General features: G+C 46.5%; 1 protein-coding gene across 11 annotated transcripts in view; it reads right to left on the reverse strand.

The window, feature by feature from the left end:
* CATSPERD (cation channel sperm associated auxiliary subunit delta) overlaps positions 1–19,505 on the reverse strand; it is a 37,691-nt gene extending 18,186 nt beyond the window's left edge. For 2 of the 11 annotated variants that reach the window (XM_059888637.1, XM_059888635.1), the window contains exons 1-12: positions 18,566–18,738; positions 16,262–16,316; positions 14,329–14,405; positions 13,451–13,523; positions 11,625–11,739; positions 8,627–8,694; positions 7,087–7,200; positions 4,428–4,511; positions 3,197–3,347; positions 2,379–2,474; positions 622–704; positions 50–226 (exon numbers count right to left, since the gene is read on the reverse strand). In XM_059888637.1, the coding sequence (XP_059744620.1) occupies positions 50–226; positions 622–704; positions 2,379–2,474; positions 3,197–3,347; positions 4,428–4,511; positions 7,087–7,200; positions 8,627–8,694; positions 11,625–11,739; positions 13,451–13,523; positions 14,329–14,405; positions 16,262–16,316; positions 18,566–18,675 (1,203 nt within the window). In that variant the 5' untranslated portion in view covers positions 18,676–18,738. Of the gene's footprint in view, positions 1–49; positions 227–621; positions 705–2,378; positions 2,475–3,196; positions 3,348–4,427; positions 4,512–7,086; positions 7,201–8,626; positions 8,695–11,624; positions 11,740–13,450; positions 13,524–14,328; positions 14,406–15,376; positions 15,597–16,261; positions 16,317–16,406; positions 16,475–18,565; positions 18,741–18,822 lie in introns of those variants that run through there. The other 9 variants (XM_059888640.1, XM_059888641.1, XM_015472063.3 and 6 more) reach the window with 9 other exon arrangements.
* Between the last annotated feature and the right edge of the window lie 41 nt (positions 19,506–19,546).

The raw sequence follows: 19,546 nt of genomic DNA on the forward strand, positions 1-19,546 counted from the left end.
ATCTTTCTGGAAACTGACCTTCTCCCTACCCCAAATCACGACCACATACTTTGCAGACGCCAGCTTGGAGTTGGGGATCCATGAGAAGGGCTTGGATATTCAGGCGGCACTTCTGGAAATCGAAAGCTGGAAAGAGCACGTCACGAAGCGGGGTCAGTATTTCCAGCATCCCCACGTCAGTGAACATCAGGACTGCCTCTTGGGACCAGATGTTTTGGTCTGCAAACTAAGAGAAGAGTGACTTATGAGATCAGCTCATTCTCATATTTTTTTGAGGATTTAACTTTCCTTATGATTCATATTTACAGAAGGTAGGCCAAAAACAAAACTCTAAGAAACCCCATGGTCTCTGCCACAGTCCATGGGGTCACAAAGAGTCAGACACGACTGAGCGACTGAACAAGAACCAAAAAGGCCAAGCTAAGTCTTAGATACCCTTTGTTGAGACACCTACTTTTCAGGTGTCAAATTAATTAAAATTCATGTTATATTATCATTATTGCTATTAAATGACTAACTGCTATTTTAATAACTAGAGCAATTTCTTTATAAAAAGGATCAGATGTTTGAGAACAAGACTGTTAGTCCTTAACAACTGAGTAACATCGGGATTTTACCCACTTTGATCAGAGAACTTGACTGGATTCCCAGGCTGCCATAATATAAATTATTCTCTTCAGTCAAAACTGCCAGTTCATTTTCATCTAGGGAAAGCCAACAAAACAGAACAAAAATTGAAACAGGGGTTGTTTCCATGGACAGAAGTATAAACATATTAAATATTAAAGTTTAAAAAGTTACCCCAAGTCCCATCATACGGACCAGGGGTCAGCAAGTTTCTTCTGTAAAGGACCAGGTGGTAAGAATGCTCTGCTTTGCTGGTCATGTGATGTCTGTTACAAGCATTTGGCCCCGGGAAAGCAGCTTATGGACACTTTGTAAATGGATAGGCAGGACTATGTGCCAATAAAACTTTATTTAAAACCCATGGTGGGTCATGGGCCACAGTATGCTGAGCCCTGACATAGGTACCACTGTTAGCATTTTAGTAAACATGCTTTTCAGTAGCTTTATATACTTGGGTATCATATTCTGGGACCCTTTAAGCTGCTTTGTATTTTTTTTCTTTTTTTTAATAGCACAAGTTGAGTATTTTTTACTCTGTGTACTTATTCTTAATTGAAGTAGCATGGAAATGTATGTTTATTTCCTTCCATACACATGAGTGTAGTTGACCCTTTGGCATTCTGTTACTTAGATGAATCATAACTTTGTGTAACCAATGCTCCACTGATGAGCACAGGTTGTTTCTGATCTTTGGCAGATATAGAGTTCCGACGAACACAAGATATTCTTAAAAGGCTTTTGTTGTTGTTGCACTGTGTGACATGCAGGATCTTAGCTCCCCAGCCAAGGATCAAACCCATGCCCACCCTGCGTTGGGAGCACAGTCTTAACCACTGAGCAACAAGGAAAGTCCCATTAAAAGTTTCCATGAGAAGGGGTAGCAAGATCCAATGTGTATTTTTATTTGGTTTAAAAAAGACAAGGGTGTTTCCTGCTTGTCCAGTGGTTAAGAATTCACCTGCCAATGCAGCGGACATGGGTTCAATCCCTGACCTGGAAGATCCCACATGCCATGAGCAACTAAGCCCATGCACCACAACTACTGAGCCCACGCATCCAGAACCCACGCTCCACAAGAGAAGCCGCTGCGATGAGACGCCTGAGCCCCACGACTACAGAGTAGCCCCAGTTGCCGCAACTAGAGAAAAGCCTGCACGGCAAAGAGGACCCAGCAGAGCCACAAATAAATAAATATATTAAGAAAAGGGAAATTTGGACATAGATACCACACAGGAGATGGTAGGAGACAGAGGGGGAAAATAGCCGCCTGCAAGCCAAGAAGAGAGGCCTCCAAAGAACCCGGCCCTGCCAACACACTGATCGCGAACTAAGAACCTGCAGCCCTGGGGAACAGTACCTGTCTGCTGTTCTGATTCACCCGGTTTTGGACTTCCTGATGGTACAGCAGTTAAGATTCTGTGCTCCCACTGAAGGGAGCTCGGGTTTAATCCTTGGTCTCGGAACTAAGATCCCACATGCCCTGAGAAGTGGCCAAAATAATCATAGTAATTCACCCACTTTGTGGAGGTTTGTTAGAGCAGCCCCAGCAAACGACATCCAACTGACATTCCATTTCATTGCGAAAGGGCACAGACGTTTCTGCCCCGAGTTGTTCTAGAACATGTAACAATCATGTTCTGTTTGTTTTGGCCAGGTGGGATCTGGCGGTGGGGGTGGGGCGGTGTGTGTCAAGAGTGAATAAGTCAGGTCTGAAGCGCTTCTAGAAAGTTACCCGGGGGTCAGGCACATACTGGCAGCAACGCTGTGGATGGTGATGTTGGCTTTGACAATGGAATTATACAAGATGCGTTGTCCTTCTCGCACCTGGACAGATTCGACCAGCTGACCTAGTAGACAACGGGGTAAATCCAGAGAGACCTGTGCACTTGTTGGCAAGAGGGTCCCCTGCCACCCACACAGCCCCTTGATTCTTGACTCAAAGGAAAATGCAGCTACGAGATGCAATGCTGTAAAATATCTCATGGAAGACATTAGGTTTAAGAAAACGTGACCTCCCCATCCCACCTAAATCTTGATGTGAGAACTCTTAGGGATGGACTGGATACCAGATGAACTTTAGGATGCCTCTTACTGTACAGGTAACATGTAATCAGGCAGAACTTTATTTCTGGAGTGGGTGCCCCCTGCATGGCCAGGCCAGCCCTAAGCCCTTTTCTTGCATGGGAAGGAAACAGCCATATTCAGGTGGCCTAACCGGTACTTGGGAGCATGCTGTGATTGAAGGTGCTCTGGCAGCCACAGTTGTGCCCAGAGGTCCTTGACAGCACCTTCTTCTAGGGGGCTGCCTTTTGCTTCTCTCCTGGGACTCATGTGTCATAGGCTTCAAAATAAGATCTCAGTTCTTGGATGTGGCCCCTCTGCCCTTGGGGTCTGGTGACTTTCAGAACCTGCCTACAGGGCCTAAATGTCCCAGGTGGCGTAAAGTGGGGGTCGGGGTTGCAATGAAGATGGCAAGGTAAGAATCAGCTTGTCATGGTCCACTAAAGTCAAGGGAGAGGGGAAAACAGCCACTTGCACTGGCTATGCCCCAACCCTGGGCCTTGCTCACCTGAGTTTCGGGAAACCAGCAGGTTCTTCTCAGACCAAAAGATAAGGATGCCTTTCTGGCCCGGGGCGATGAGGATGTCAAGGGCCCTGTCATAGTCAAAGGGCAGCCCAAAGCTGCGGTTCAAGGGATGGTCAGAGTAGCTGAACATGGCCTGAAAGAAAAATACTCAATCTTGAGTGAGAAAAGAAATCACCAAGGGGACTCCCCTGGTGGTCCAGTGGTTAACACCCTGCACCCACAGGTTGTATCCAGAGCCTGATTCCTCGGCCACCATTATATTCTTAGGATTTCCAGACTCTGGGAGTGTCTGTTATTCATGACGGGACCCTGGCAGTGTGTGCAGGTGCTTGAGGGGACTCTGGATGGGGGGGTGGCCCCACCGTGTGATTAGAGGGAGGGCCTTTTAGCTACCAGGTGCAGCCCAGCCTCTGGGAGCTTCCTGATCCCTGGGCCTCCCCCAGATTTCAAAGCCACACACTTTGTTCAGGGAATTTTGCAGCAGGGGTACCAACTGTACTTTAATCTTTGCCTGACTTAATAGTTTTTCTTCAACTGTACTTTGCATGAACTGATTCCTCTTCTTAGTCTTATCCTAAATGATACCAGTGAGGTCATGGTTTCCATGTCCCGATTTTCTCAACCCACGTGAAAATAATCATTAAAAAAAGGGGTGACACGAGGCATGTAATGGCCTCGGGTGCCACCAGTGACACATGCACCGTATCTTATATTCCTACTGAAGTATTGCTGAGTGCATGGCTGAATGAGGTAATGAAGGTGGGTGGTGGTGTGGGTGGGTAGAAGGGTAGATGGATGAGTAAGTAGACTGATGGATGGATGAGTGGATGGATGAATGGGAGAGTGGATGGATGGATGGATAAGCAGGTTAATGGATGGATGGAAGGACAGATAAGTGTTTTGTTGGGTGAATAGGTGGGGAGGTAGGTGGATGGATAAATAGAAAAATGGAAGAATGAATGGATGGAAGAGTAGGTAGGTAGATAGGTGGATGGGTAGGGGGATGGATTAATAGGTAAATGGGAGAATGGGTAGAAAAGTGGATGGATGTGTAGATGGGTGGATGAGTGGGTGGATGGATACATGGATGGACAGGTGAATCAAAAGCTAGATGGATTTCAGATATGATAATCTAAGTGTATGAGTTTTGACAAAAACCTATTTTGGGGTAAAGGTCACCAAAGTGGTTCTTCCCAGTCCAAATGGTACTTACCATCTGTTCATCAACAAGAAGCAGCCCGACCTGTGACAGGGAGTGAAAGGAGAAGATCCCCCCGAAGGTCCCGACTAGCTCTGCCTGTGAGACAAACGGAATACTGCATGTAAATAAGATCATCAGTGTGCTTCCTTTATAACTTAACTCTAGATTAGCTAGTAAGCTAAAAGGAAGGAAAGTCTTTTTTATTATGATTTTTTAAATTATGATCTGTTTCCCCTCTGTAGCATTGAGAAAGTCAATTCCTAGGCAGATTGATAAGAAGTCCAAGGGTCCTCAAGGAGGAGAAAGGGGTCTGGAATTCTCAAGGAGGAGAAAAGGACAAACTGTTTGTCCGTCTACATTCCTTCAGTCCACCACCAGTGAAGCTGCTCAGCTGTGTCCGACTCTTTGCGATCCCATGGACTGTAGCCTACCAGCCTGCTCCATCCATGGAATTTTCCAGGCAAGAGTACTGGAGTAGGTTGCCATTTCCTTCTCCAGGGGATCTTCCAGACCCAGGGATCAAACCCAGGTTTCCCGAGCCTTGCAGGCAGATTGCTAGTCTGAGCTAGTCTTAGTCAATTACACAATTCAGTTTAAACTCTGTACTAGGGATTATACAACAGTAATGTATCTGGCTGGAGGACAGTTTCTCCTTCCTGAAAACCTTCTGACTAATCCTGATATCTTAGAATGTATATCATGGGAGTGGGTCTGGTAAAGTGAAGTCGCTCAGTCATGTCCGACTCTTTGCGACCCCATGGACTGTAGCCTACCAGGCTCCTCCCTCCATGGGATTCTCCAGGTAAGAGTACTGGAGTGGGTTGCCATTTCCTTCTCCAGGGGATCTTGCTAACCCAGGGATCGAACCTGGGTCTCCCACATTCCAGGCAGACGCTTTAACCCCTGAGCCACCAGGGAAGCCCTGTGGGTCTGGTAGAATCTTCCTATTGTTAAATTCTAATCTTGTTATCCTAAAATGTAAATTGTGGGAGTGGGTCTGGTAAAATTTTCACGAACTTGAGACATTCTTTTGATTCATTGTAATAACTAATTAAAAGGTATATAACTCCATTGCTAACACTAGCAAGGGGGTACTCTTTCTGATGTCTGTGTCAGAAGCTTTCTCTATCCCTTTTATACTTTAATAAAACTCTATTACACAAAAGCTCTGAGCAATCAAGCTTTGTCTCTGGCCCCGGATTGAATTCTTCTCTCCTGGAGGCCAAGAATCCCGGCATCTTTCGTGGCTCAGCAACAACCTTTCAGCATCTAGGGCAGAACTTTGAATGAAGACAGCTTGGTGTGGGGTGCTTGAGGAAGTGGGGTGACCCAGACTCTGAGATGCCTGCCTAAATCCCTCGCTCCTGCCTCGGTTCCTCATTCCTGATCTTTGGCTGGGCAGCAAAGTGCCCATTGGCAGGCATGTTGGAGCATAAGGCCAAGGACCCCAACCTATGGTCAGTGGGACAAGTTGCCATGGCAACCCACCTGGCTCCCCCACCCCTCCCTGGACATCTTTCAGGTAAGAGAGAAAGACTCCCATCTTATTTAAGCCTCTGTTACTTGGTTGTGTTTGGGTGTGTATGTGGGGCAGGGGGGACAGTATTTCTATTATATACAGTGTTATGGACCAAATGGTGTCCTCCCAGTTCATAGGTTAAAACCCCAACCCCCTGTCTTAGTCTGTCCAGGCTGCTACAACAAAATATCAGAGACTGGGTGGCTTATAACAACAGAAAGGCTGTTGTTTGAAGTCCAAGATGAAGGGACCAGCATGGTCAAGTGAGGGCCTTTTCCTCGGTTGCAGACTTCTTGGTGTGTCCTCATATGGAGGAACGGGGTGAGCTGGCTCTCTGGGGCCTCTTTTTAAAATTTTTATATTTTGGCTGATCTGGGCCTTCCTTCCAGCACACAGGCTTTCTCTAGTTGCAGAGCACTGGCTGTAGAGCTCAAAGGCTCAGTAGTTGCAGCATACAGGCTTAGTTGCCCCATGAAATGTGGATCTTAGTTCCCCAGCCAAGGATTGAACCTGCGTTCCCTGCACTGGAAGGTGGATCCTTAACCACTGGACCACAGGAAGCCCTTCTGGAGTCTCTTTCATAAGGGCACTAATTCCATTCGTAAGGGCTCCACTCTCATGACCTAAGCACCTCCCAAAGGCTTCTAATACAGATCACATCAGGCATTAGGATTTCAACCTATGAACTGGGGTGAGGGAAGTGGGGGGACACAAACATTCATAGAACCTCCAAAATGATAGTATTTGGAGGTAGGGTCTTTGGGTAGTGATTAAATCTAGATGAGGTCAGGGTGGGATTAGTGCCCTGATAAGAAAAGACACCATGAAATTAAAAGATGCTTGCTCCTTGGAAGGAAAGCTACGACAAACCTAGACAGCATACTAAAAAGCAGAGACATCACTTTGCTGACAAAGGTCCATATAGTTAAAGCTATGGTTTTTCCAGTAGTCATGTATAGATGTGAGAGTTGGACAGTAAAGAAGGCTGAGCACCGACGAATTGATGCTTTCGAACTGTGGTGCTGGAGAAGACTCCTGGGAGTCCCTTGGACTGCAAGAAACCCATGCCTTCTGCATTGCCAGGTGGATTCTTTACCACTGAGCCACCAGGGAAGCCCCTATTTGTTCATTTTCTTACCACACTGAACATACACGTCTTTCCTGGGTGTACTTCTGAAATCTGTATCCTCGGGAGTTTGAGAAATAGATGTTGGCCTGAGACACCTGATCTCCACGCAAATAAGCAAAAACCGAGTTACTTATATCCTGGAAGAACACACACATAAAACAGTTACTTTAAAAGGAGATAAAAGGTGGAATGGGGTGGCAGCTGGGGAGATGTTCTTTAAGTAGGTAGATAAGTTCTGGAGGTCTAATGCAGAGAATAGTGATCACAGACAATACTAGATTAGAAACGTCAAAGTTGCTAAGAAACCAAGTCTTGGTTATTCCCACCATAAAAAAGAAATGATAATTTCATGACATGATGTGGTAATCATACCGCAATATGTAAGTGTAGCAAATCAACACATTGTATACCTTAAATTTACACAGTGTGGTATGTCAATTGCATCCCAATTTAAAAAGGGGGTGGGTGGAGAGGAAAAATCGGGGGAAAAAAGGGACTTCCTGGGCAGTCTGGTGGTTAAGACATCGCTCTTCCACTGCAGGGGGTGAGGGTTTGCTCCCTGGTTGGGGAACTAAGATCCTGCAAGCGAGAAAAATAAAAAGATTTTCTTTTTTTAATTAAAAGGGAGTGGGGAGACAGATGCCAATGATCACATTCCTGTGCATTTCTCCCAGGGGAATGGAAACTTGGTGTCCACACCAAAAAGCTACATGAACGTTTCTAGTGATTTTATTTATAAAAGCCAAAAAGTGGAAACAACCCAATTCTGGTACGTCCAGGCCATGGAAAATTACTCAGCAATGGAAAGGAACAGACTAGTGACATATATGCAACAAATTGGATGAGTCTCCTGAGAATTTTGCTGAGAAAAGCTATTCTCCAAAGGTTTCATATTGTATGACCTCATTTATAGAACATTCTTGAAATGATACAATTAGAGAGATGGAGAACATTAGTGTTTGCCAAGCGCTAGGGCAGGGTAGGGAGGTATGGAGAGCCTTGGGGCCATGGAACGGTTCAACATTTTATTTTATTATTACTGTTACTGTTTTTACTTTTCGGCTGTGCCATGCAGCTTTCGGCACTTTAGTTTCCCAGCCAGGGTTGAACCTGTGCCCCCTGCAGTGGAAGCACACGCCTTGACCCCTGGACCACCAGGAAGTCCCCAGTTCAGTATTTTGATGGCAATAGCAGTTCTCTGACTTGACACAGTTGTACCCAAATCAATTTCCTGTTTGTATCACTGTAGTTGGTCATGTAAGATGTAACCACTCAGGGAAACTAGCTGAGGGATACATGGGACTCTGTATAATTTCTTCAACTTCCTGTACACCTATAATTATTTCAAAATAACACATTAAGAAAAAAAAAGATGAATATATTCAGTGTGTCAGCCAGATGAGCCCCTCCCATCTCTCAGGTCCTCTTCTGAACCCAGTAAGATAACACAGCCTGAGTCCATCACACTCCCAGCCCTCAAGGCTTACACTGTCCTTATTTCCATTCCTAATTATCTCTGCTCACAGCAGAGTAGAAAATGAGATAATGACACGTGGTACTCACCATGCAGAATGAATTTCCACTGTAACAACAGTTGTCACCAGATACATGTGACACAGGGTGTTGTATGCCTGAAAGTAAAAGGGAACTGAGATGATCTCTGAGTTCCCTGAAGGTTCCAAGAGAGAAGCTTAGAGCGGGGCTTCCCACCCTCCCCACTGACATCTGTGGCCAGACTTCTCAGTTAGGGGGCTCTTGGACACTGCGGCATGTTTCACAGCATCCTGCTTCTGTTGTTGTTGTCCAGTTGCTAAGTTGTGTCCAAATCTTTCTGACCCCATGGACTGCAGCACACTGGGCTCCTTTGTCTTCCACTGGAGTTTGCTGGAGTTTCCTCAAAGTCATGTCCATTGAGTCAGTGATGCTATCTAACCATCTCATCCTCTGCTGCCCCTTTCTCCTTTTGCCTTCAATCTTTCCCAGCATCAGGGTCTTTTCCAATGAGTCAACTCTTCGCATGAGGTGGCCAAAGTATTGGAGCTTCAGCTGCCTACTTCTACTGACTTGTTTAGCTTACTAAATCACTTATGTAGTGACTTATTTGACCAGTGTCACTCTCCTCTAGTCTTTTTTTAAGATCTTTTTTTTTTTTTTTTTGGATGTGCATCATTTTTTAAAGTCCTGATTGAATTTGTTACAATATTCTTCTGTTTTATGTTTTTTGGCCATGCAGCATGTGGGATCTTAGCTTCTCAACCAGGCATCAAATCCCCATCCCCTCCATTGGGAATTGAAGTCTTAACCACTGGACCACCAGGGAAGTTTCTTTCCTCCAGTCTAGACAACTAAAAATGTCTCCTGACATTGCCAAGTGTCATCTGGGGGTGAGGGGTAAACTGTCCCCCAAAATAGCAGGAAGGGCACCTTTCTCTGAGCAAGGCATCCTTTGTTTCTGAAGGAGAAGCTTCAGCTCCAAAGGAAACACACATGTGGCCAAAAGCGTATGAAAAGATGCTCAGCATCACCAGTCCTTAGGGAAATGCAAAGCAAAACCACAGTGAGACCCCCACCTCACTCCCATTAGGACAGCTACCATGACAGAATCGGAAGACAGGTGTTGGTGACAAATGCGAACAACTTGGAACCCTTGTGCACTGCTGGTGGGAATGCCAAATGGTGTGGCCAGTGTGGAGGGTCCTCAAAAATGGGAAAATATGAGCCAGCAATTCCACTTCCAGGTACATACCTTCCCTCAAATTAAAAGCAGTATATACATGTTCAAACCAGCATTATTCACAATAACTAAAACATGGAAGCAGCCTGAGTATTTGTTGACAGATAAATGGATTAAAAAAAAAACGGGCCTAAGGACTTCCCTGGTGGTCCCTGGTGGCTAAGACTCCGCACTCCCAATGCAGGGGCCCGGGTTCCATCCCACATGTGGCAACTAAGACCCGGTGCAGCCATATAAATAAAATTTTTTTAAAAAAGAGTAGGCCAGCTGATGTCTCGGAGGGAGATGAGTGTTTGTGCTGAATGTGACCCTTTGATGAGATAAGCCTAAGCCTGGCCCCCAGGCCGCCTGGCTTCACTTGGGTTATACATTCTCTGTGGGCCATTTACGCTGTGTTTGCATGGCACCTCAGCCACCGGGCTTGAAACCTTCCAGCCGTCAATCACTAACCATCATCAATCAGTCACTTCCTGGAGGGACAGCCTGGAACACAGTGATGAGACACGTAAGCCAGAGACCAGGGCAAGGCACGGCTCTTCTCCCGTGCTTCTCTTTCCCTCCAGCGGGGAGGGGGGTGCTGTGATTGACTCTCCAGCCAGAGCTTAGCAAGCTCCCCCGCAGGCACTGTGGTGACGGACTGCAGGGCTCCATCTTGTTGGAGGGAGTGGGGACCACAATCTTTCACCACCAGGAATACAAGTGGAGCAGAAGGATAACAGGTTGCAAGATGGTGGTATACCACCCCAGTGGTTCTCCACTAAGGGAATTTCAAGCCCCAGGAGACACTGGGTGCTGTCTGGGGACGTGCTTGTTGTCAGGACTCAGCTGGAGGGGGGTCCTGGCATCCAGTGGCTGGGGGCATAACTGCTGCCCCCACCCATAGCACCCAGAGAGTGCTGCATCCCCAGTGTCAGCAGGGCTGGGGCTGAGAAACCGAGTACTGCCCCGTCTCTCACCAGTGGGGGCCCCTGTCCTCGTTCCCCGCGAGGGACGGGCCATCCCTGTCTGTGCTTCTCTTCTCTAGAAAGTACCATCTCCCTTTTCTTCACTGGACCCCGTCTCCTTGCCTCCTCCACCAGGGTTCTCGCTTTCTCTGTCCTTAAAGCCTGAGCTTCTCCACTGTTTCCTGTCCTGAAGGTGACATCTGTGGGACTGCATACGCGCCCCACTCCGGCATCTCGGACCCATCGTCTGCCTTCCCTGGTCCTCCCTGATTTCCTTGCCATCACAACTCCCACTGAATCCTCTTACTGTTCCAGTCAGTGATAGCACATTTCTGTGGCTTGTCACCACAATCCCCAATGGAAACAGTCCCCAACCTGTGGGATGGGGGCTTAGACCAGCTCTCACCGAATTGCAAAGGATCACGTAGGGAATTCCCTGGCAGTCCAGTGGTTAGCACTGGCCACTTTCACTGCCTGGGGCTCAGTTCAATCCCTGCTCTGGGAACTAAGACCCCTCAAGCTGTGCAGCATGGCCAAAAAAAAAAAGAAGGACAGCGTAATGTCCAGGGACCGATGTCCAAGTAAAAGCATTGTCTGTAACTTCCAAAACTTTTCTTTGATGTTGGACAAACGCAAACAAGGTTTTTAAAAAATACAAAATATAGGGACTACCCTGGTGGTCCACGGTTAAGAATCTGCCTTCCAATGCAGAGGACGTGGGTTTGATCCCGGATTGGGGGACTAGATTCCACTTGCTGCAGAGCAACTAAGCCTGTGCACCATAACCACAGAGAAGCCTGTGCACTGCCACAAAGATCCCAAATTTGGCCACTGAGAGCCAATGCAGCTAAATAAATATTAAAAAATTACAAAATACGGGTACCTGTAGATGCAGTCCAGAAGTTGGCTTCATAATCATAAACATAGACTTTTTGATTCACTACTAACAGCAATACCGAACCAGCAAAATGTGCTGACGTCACTTCCGGTGTGCCAACCTAAGAATAGGATATACACCAGGATATCAGTATGTGCAGCTTTTCAAAATCGATTTCAGAAAGCAGTACTTCTACACAGGCATCCCAGGAACGTCTAGGTCAGCGAGCGTTTGGGGTCCTAGATGCTGGGAACTGTGCGTCCTAGGGATCAGCTGAAAGGAGAACTGGGGGGTTGGCATTAGTGTTGGGTGTCCCTGGGAATACGCAAGTCACTCCATCTCCTCCCACATCAAAACCTCTGAGGGGACTTGCCTGCTGTCCAATGGTGAAGAATCTGCCTTCCAATGCAGCGGACCCAGGTTTGATCCCTCGTTGGGGGAGCTAAGATCCCACATGCCGTGGGGCAACTAAGCCTGTGGGCCACAACTAGAGAACCTGCTTGCTGCAACTAGAGAGAAGCCCACGTGCTGCAATGAAAGATCCCACCTGCTGCAAGTAAGACTCGACATATTGTTCTATGTCTGTATCTCCATTGCTGCCTTGTAGATAGGTTCATCAGTACTATCTTTCTAAATTCCATAAGCATGCATTAATATACAATATTTGTCTTTCTCTTTCTGACTTACTTCACTTTGTATAATGGGGGTCTAGGGTTGTCTACCTCTTTTTACAATAGCTGGGACATGGAAGCATCCTAGATGTCCATTAACAGATGAATGCTTACAGAAATTATGGTACATAAATAAATATTTTTTAAAGGACCTTTCCTGAGGATAAAGCCTAATGCATCAATAATGAATGATGAACATAACTGATCAATGTGTCACTTATCAGAAAAACTGAGACTTCCCATGTAGCTCAGCTCTTAAAGAATCTGCCTGCAATGCAGGAGACCCTGGTTCAACTTCTGGGTCAGGAAGATCTGCTGGAAAAGGGATAGGCTACCCACTCCAATAATCTTGGGCTTCCCTGGTGGCTCAGCTGGTAGAGACGTGGGTTCAATCCCTGGGTTGGGAAGATCCCCTGGAGAAGGGAACAGCTACCCACTCCAGTATTCTGGCCTGGAGAATTCCGTGGACTGTATAGTCCATGGGATCACAAAGAGTCAGACACAACTGAGCGACTTTCACTTAGCTATCAGAAAAACTGGTATTAATATTTTAACAGATGATAGAACCCTCTGGAGTATAAGTGCCAACCATCAGATTTCTCAAGATAGTTACTGAGAGGGTACAGGTGTTTCTGTTTTGGTTGACAGTAATTTGGGGAGGTCCTAAAATCAGTGCATGTCATGTATCACAAAACCAATTATAAAGAGCTCTTGGAAGACATCTGATTCTTTTTTAAGGGAAAAAGAATATTTGTTCTGGTAGTAAGGGCAGAATAGAATCAACACTCCTTCCAGATTAGAAATGACTCTCAGTGCCTTTAAGTCCCCAAACTACCAAACACAGAGCAGTATGTGCACGGCGCTTCCCAGCTGTATCTAGCCCTGTGCGCCTGCTCAGTCACTTCAGTTGTGCTGGACTCTTGGCAACCCCATGCACAGAAACCCACCAGGCTCCTCTTGTCCATGGGATTTCCCAGGCAAGAATACTAGAGTGGGGTGCCATTTTCTCCTTCAGGGGATCTTTTCCACCCAGGGATTGAACCTGTGTCTCTTGCATTAGCAGGCAGATTCTTTACCATTGTGTCACCAGGGATGCCCCTATATCTAACCCTAAGTATTACTATTTCAAGCATCTCTCAGATGGTTCAACAACATAACTACCTGCATTGACGTAGGGATGGAAAATGGAATGAGACTGCTCTCAAAGGTGTCCTTTGTGAGAAAAATTTGTCTTCTGAAACAAACAGGAAAAGGTTTCAATTAGGAAAAATTCACCCCAGCAAAGAAAAAAAGACAATGTCAGGCATTTTAAAAAATGTTCCATTCAAATAAAATTCCTTTCTTAACAAGGAACCAGAGATTGATTTATCTGTCTGTCTACCTATCGTCCATCATTGTCTATTTAGCTATTGCTCATCTGTTTATTTTTGCATTAGTAAACCTCTTTAGCATGGCTATTTGACTTCTAGAAATAACAGTTGAAAAGTGTGACTGCATCAAAAATAAAATTATATAAAATGTACATTAAGTCCCAGCTTGTTTTGCTGAGGGTGAACTTCAGGTTTGTCCTTTATTTCACGCTCAGCCCACTAAAGTAAAGGCTTTCATATCAGGAATGTGACAGAAAAAAGAAACAGTATGTTCCCTTAGGCAGGTAACTTTTAAGAGGCCAAAGGCCATCCATGAACATGGTATATTGTTGCCTTATCCAGATCTCTTTCCCTTGCCCCCCCTCTGGAAGAATTTTATGGTTTTAAACAGAGAGGAGTTACTGAGTTCACTCCTATGTATTTTAAAGTTTCTGTTTCTACTGTGAATGGCACTCTTCACAGCTGCCTTATATCAAGCCTCTGTGACAAGCTGTACTGTAATTATTTATCTTTTCACCTCTTTCTCTCCAGTTGGACCCCAACTGTGGACACCCTATAGGCTAGCATCTAGCAACAGAGGACTGAGCTGTCTTTTTTCCTAATGTTTGTGTAATCAAAGAACAAGGGTGAATGTAATGGTTTGATAAAAAGAAGGGAACGATATCTTACCCTAGATACAGGGCTAGGTTTTTCTTACAAGGATGCTTAATCAAGTGAGTTTTCCCAGATGAAAAATACAGGCGGTCCTAGAAAGAGAATCACAAAATTTTAATCCCTATCGATCCTAATAAACACCTGATGAAAACAGTTCCCTATGGGCAACGTGGAACTTGTAAAGGTAGAATCTGAGTTGGGCAGGTGGACTGCATTTATGTCATTTTCCTGATTTGATATTATCATCTGATTTTGTTAGAGGTCACCAATGGGAGAAGCTGGGTGAAAGGGACCTGGGATGTCTCAGCACTGTTTTGTACCTTGCTATGAATCTATAATTATGTCAAAAACAAAAAGTTTAGGGACTTCCAAGGAGGTCCAGTGGTTAAGACTCTGCCTTCCCAAGCAGGGGATGCAGGTCCAATCCCAGGTTGGGGAGCTAAGCTCCCACATGCCTCTTGGCCAAAACACCAGAACATACGATAGAAGCAATATTACAACAAATTCAATAAAGACTTTAAAAATGGCCCACAACAACAACAATGAAATCTTTTACAAAAACATTAGAACTTTAAAAAGTTTCACAGGACAATAATCCATATCACTTCGCCTCGTGTATGCTATTTGTTTACAGATTACTCATCATTTGAGAAGCTCGAGGACAAAAAAAGTTAGAAATCTGCTAATAAATAGTCACTTGGTTATTTAGCAAGTGCTGACATCACTTCTGAGATAACATGATGTCAATGGGAAACACATTTGAGCTGACAGAGTATTTTTTTCTTCATGCATTTTGGCACATGTGGGTGAAAGGAAGTTTCCTGCTTTGTTTATGTCGTGTAAACAAAGTAATTTGCCTACTATGCTAGTCTGCATTTAAAACCTCCTGTCAGGTGGTCTAAGGCTAAGACTGTGCTCCCAATGCAGGGGGGCTGGGATTCAGTCCCTGGGAAGGGAACTCGATCCCTCATGCCTCAACTAAAAAAGATTCCACATGCTGCAAGTAAGATCTAGTGCAGTCAAATAGATTTAAAAAAAAAAAAATAAACCACACACAACTAACCCTCCAATCAGATAGAACACTGAATAAAAACTCGGATGATCTTTTTAAACCCAACTCCAGCTTCTGGCTTTGTTGTCTTGTACTGTTGTGCTAAGTCACTTCAGCCATGTCCAATTAATTCTTTGCCACCCTGTGGATCGTTGCTTCTCTGTCCATGGGATTCTCCAGGCAAGAATACTGGAGTGGGTTGCCATGCCCTCCTCCAGGGGATCTTGCTGACCTAGAGATTGAACAATGACTCTTATATCTCCTGCATTTGCAGGCAGGTTCTTTACCACTAGCGCCACTTAGGAAGCCCTCGTTCTGTCTGAAAGTGAAAGAAAGTGAAAGTCGCTCAGTACTGTGTTCTGTCTACTTCATCTCAATTTTTAATAGCTTTTTAGTGACATGGGAGAGGTTACTGCCTACTTCAAAAGGCAATAGTAAGGATTAGATAAAGTAATATTCTATGCCGCCCACAACACTGACACCCAAGAAATACTAGGAAATACTCATTCTGATCCAGCAATAAAAGTAAAGAATGAATGTTAACTATGGAGCCATGTGTGTGCATGGTCTGTTGCTTCAGTCATGTCTAGACTCTTTGCAACTGCATGGACTGCGGCCCACCAGGCTCCTCTGTCCATGGGGATCCTCCAGGCAAGAATACAGGAGTGGGTTGCCATGCCCTCCTCCAGGGGAGCTTCCCCACCCAGGGATCGAACCCGAGTCTCTTGCATTGCAGGATTCTTTACCCACTTAGCCACCTGGGAAGCCCGCGGAGCCACATAAGGTGTTAGTTGCTTAGTTGTGTCTGTGTGCAACCCATGGAATGTAGCCTGCCAAGCTCCTCTGTCCATGGAATTCTCCAGGGAAGAATACTGGAGTGGGTTGCCAGACACATACCCCTTGTATTTTCTCTTCGACAGGAAACACCTTTCCCGTCCTCAACGTTCGAATACTAGAGGTGAGACAAGAAAATACCTGTCAGTATTTATTCAGTATTCAGCGTGACTCCTACCAAGTTTCCTCTGGGTTAATGGTGCAGTACCAGTTCTTGAAGCTTGTAGGATTAAGGGAGTCCCTGGAGAATCTGATGAAACAGTGAGCCTTCCTCACCTGGAAAGAGACTTATGTATAGGCAAGAATGGAGACATAATTCCCCAGAGCTCATCAAGGGTCATTTGCAGACTGACTCCAGATTAGGAATACTTACTCCTGGATTTTGAGGGGGTGGTTTTTGGCTAGGGGGATGGGAGGTTGTTGGTGGCTGGGAGAATGTTGGTCCAGTTTACAGCAGGTTCTTAGGACTTCCCTGGTGGTCCAGTGGTTAGAAGTCTGCCTGCCAGTGCAGAGGATGTGGGTTTGATCACTGGGTTGGGAAGATTCCACATGCCAGGGAGCAACTAAGCCCATGTACCACAGCTACTGAGTCCATGCTCTGGAGTCTGTGCACATCAATGAAAAGTAGGCCCCACTCTCAGTAACTAGAGAAAACCCACTTGCAGCAACGAAGATCGAGCACAGCCAAAAATTAAATAAAAAAAAGATTCTGCCGTCTACAGCAGGTTCTCAGTCTTGCATGTGAGTTAGAAGCACATGAAGGTCCTGATAAACTGTAGACTGCTGGGCTCCACTGCTGAGTCTCAGCAGATTCAAGGATCTGCAGTTCTAACAAATCCCCAGGTAACGCTGATGCTACTGTATCAGGACCGCACTTTGAGAACCAGTGTGGGGAAATGGGAGGATTGGATGGTACCAATCTTTGCAGACTTTGAGACACATCCAGCTAGCAAGTTTTACCTGAAAGTCCTACTCCCCACTGCCCCATTAAAAGCAAGTGTGTCTTTAATTTTACGGCGTATGTTTTTACTTCTATAAAGTAAGGTTAAGGAATCACTCTGCTATGAAATTTGTTGCAGTGATCAAATGGGAGTATGTACCAGAAATACACATTCTCTACTTCATCGGCAAACAGGGCTCTCTGAATGTACAGCTTATTACTGGCAGGAGTTCCCTGAGGGTTGAAACTGGGCTTTAGCATCTGTCCAGTGCCTGTGGCACCTCATGTATGATATTTACTAATCTAACATTTACTGAAATGAAAACATTTGGGGCAAGGAGTGAATAAGAGAAACAGTCAATACCCTATGGAGTTAATATCTTAGTGACAGCAACAAACAAGAAAAAATAAGTGTAACAGAAGTTAGTGATATATAGGAAGCAGCAGCTATAGGGGAGAAGTGAAGTGAAGTCGCTCAGTCCTATCTGACTTTTTGCGACCCCATGGACTGTAGTCTACCATGTTCCTCCGTCCATGGGATTTTCCAGGCAAGAGTGGTGGAGTGGGTTGCCATTTCCTTCTCCAGGGGATATTCCCGACCCAGGGATCGAACCCGGGTCTCTGGCATTGTAGGCAGATGCTTTACCACCTGCGCAACCAGGGAAGTCTATAGGGGAGGGGGGGGGTCTTTCAATAAAGCAGTGTACTATTTAAGTTGGTAACTGAATGAAGAGGTCACGGAGAAAATCTGGAAGCAAAGCGTCCCAGGCAGAGGGAGAAGCAGGCCCCGAGTCTCCCCTGTTCCACAAGGGACCGGTGGCTGGGAGCAGTGATTCAGGGGTGGGCAGGGGCGACATCAGTGGTTGTCACATCCCCTGCGGACCCTTGGTGATGCCTAGACACGTTTGATTGACTGTCAAGTCTGGGGAACAAGGTACTACTGGCATTGAGTGGATGGAGGCCAGGGACGCTGCTCAGCATCCTACAATGTACAGGACGGTCCCACCCCAGAGAGTGATCTGGCCTTAGATGTCAGCAGCGCTGTTGAGGAACCCTGGGCCAGACCATGCGAGGGAATGAAGGCTGTGCAAGGAAATTGGTTTTTATGCTGGGTGCCACAGGGAAGGGGAATTACGAGGTCAGATTCGTTTACAAACAACTTCTTTGGCTGCCAGGCACAGCCCAGGGGTAGTGGTGGCGGAGGTGGCTTGAAGGCATCGGAATCAGGCTAAAGTCTTTAAGTGGCAATGGGAGGACTTGGTGATGGGCTGGAAGGCATGAGGTGGGAGAGAAGAGTGGGAATCAAGTAAACTGGGAATCCTCAATGAGGTTGGGGAGCGGAGCATCTTTCCTAGTTTGCGCCCAGAGATGAGTCTGCCCCCTCCCCGACCCCTGGCAGTACCCCAGGCCCGGAAGGGCAGCCCCACCGGCACAGCGGCCGAGCTTTCACCAGCGGGCAGAGCCGAAAGGTGGTCGCCACCACCAACATTAACACCAGCATCTCGCTCCGGCCGTTGCCTCCAATACGCAGACTCATTTGCCGCGGGGAGTAGTTTCACAGTCTGGGCATGCGCACCTTGCTCCCCAGGAAGCCCGAAGCTGACCTTCTCAACAAGCCCCACCCACCCACCCCACCAAACCAAACGCTTGGGCATGCGCACACGGCCGCCCATAGGCAATCTACCTTTTCTGCTCGCACTTAGCGTCTCCCGGGAAACCCGAATCCATCAATCGTGACGCGTCCAGAGTCCGAGCATGCGCATATCACCTAAGTTCCTAAACCTGTTTGGACTGGGCTGCCCACTCGTTCCTAAAGCTGCGCTTGCAGCCACGGTTTTGTCTTTCTAGGGGCCATCATGCGTGTCCACAGCCCTCCCCGCGATTCGAAGGAGCCTTGAACACGCTGGCTCAGGTCAGTTCAGTCGCTCAGTCGCGTCGGACTCTTTGCGACAGTCCATGGACTGCAGCACGCCAGTCTTCCCTGTCCGTCATCAACTCCCGGAGCTTGCCCAAACTCATGTCCACCGAGTCAGTGATGCCATCCAACCATCTCATCTTCTGTCGTCCCCTTCTCCTCCTGCCTTCAGTCTTTCCCAGCATCATGGTCTTTTTCAATGAGTCAGGTCTTCGCATCAGGTGGTCAAAGTATTGGAGCTTCAGCTTCAGCATCAGTCCTTCCAGTGAATATTCAGGACTGACTTCCTTTAGGACTGACTGGTTTGATCTCCTTTGCAGTCCAAGGGACTCTCAAGAGTCTTCTCCAACACCATAGTTCAAACACGCTGGCTAGAAGATCGGAAAAGGTGGATGCGACGAGGTATCTTGAAAGTTTCTAGCTCCGCTGCGTGTAGGCCCCGCCTCCACTCTTCCATGTCCCGCCCCCGCAGCCATCTGTTTCCGGCCACCCC

The sequence above is a fragment of the Bos taurus genome, chromosome 7 (assembly GCF_002263795.3).
Source record: "Bos taurus isolate L1 Dominette 01449 registration number 42190680 breed Hereford chromosome 7, ARS-UCD2.0, whole genome shotgun sequence".
In the NCBI taxonomy this organism is placed as follows: Eukaryota; Metazoa; Chordata; class Mammalia; order Artiodactyla; family Bovidae; genus Bos; species Bos taurus.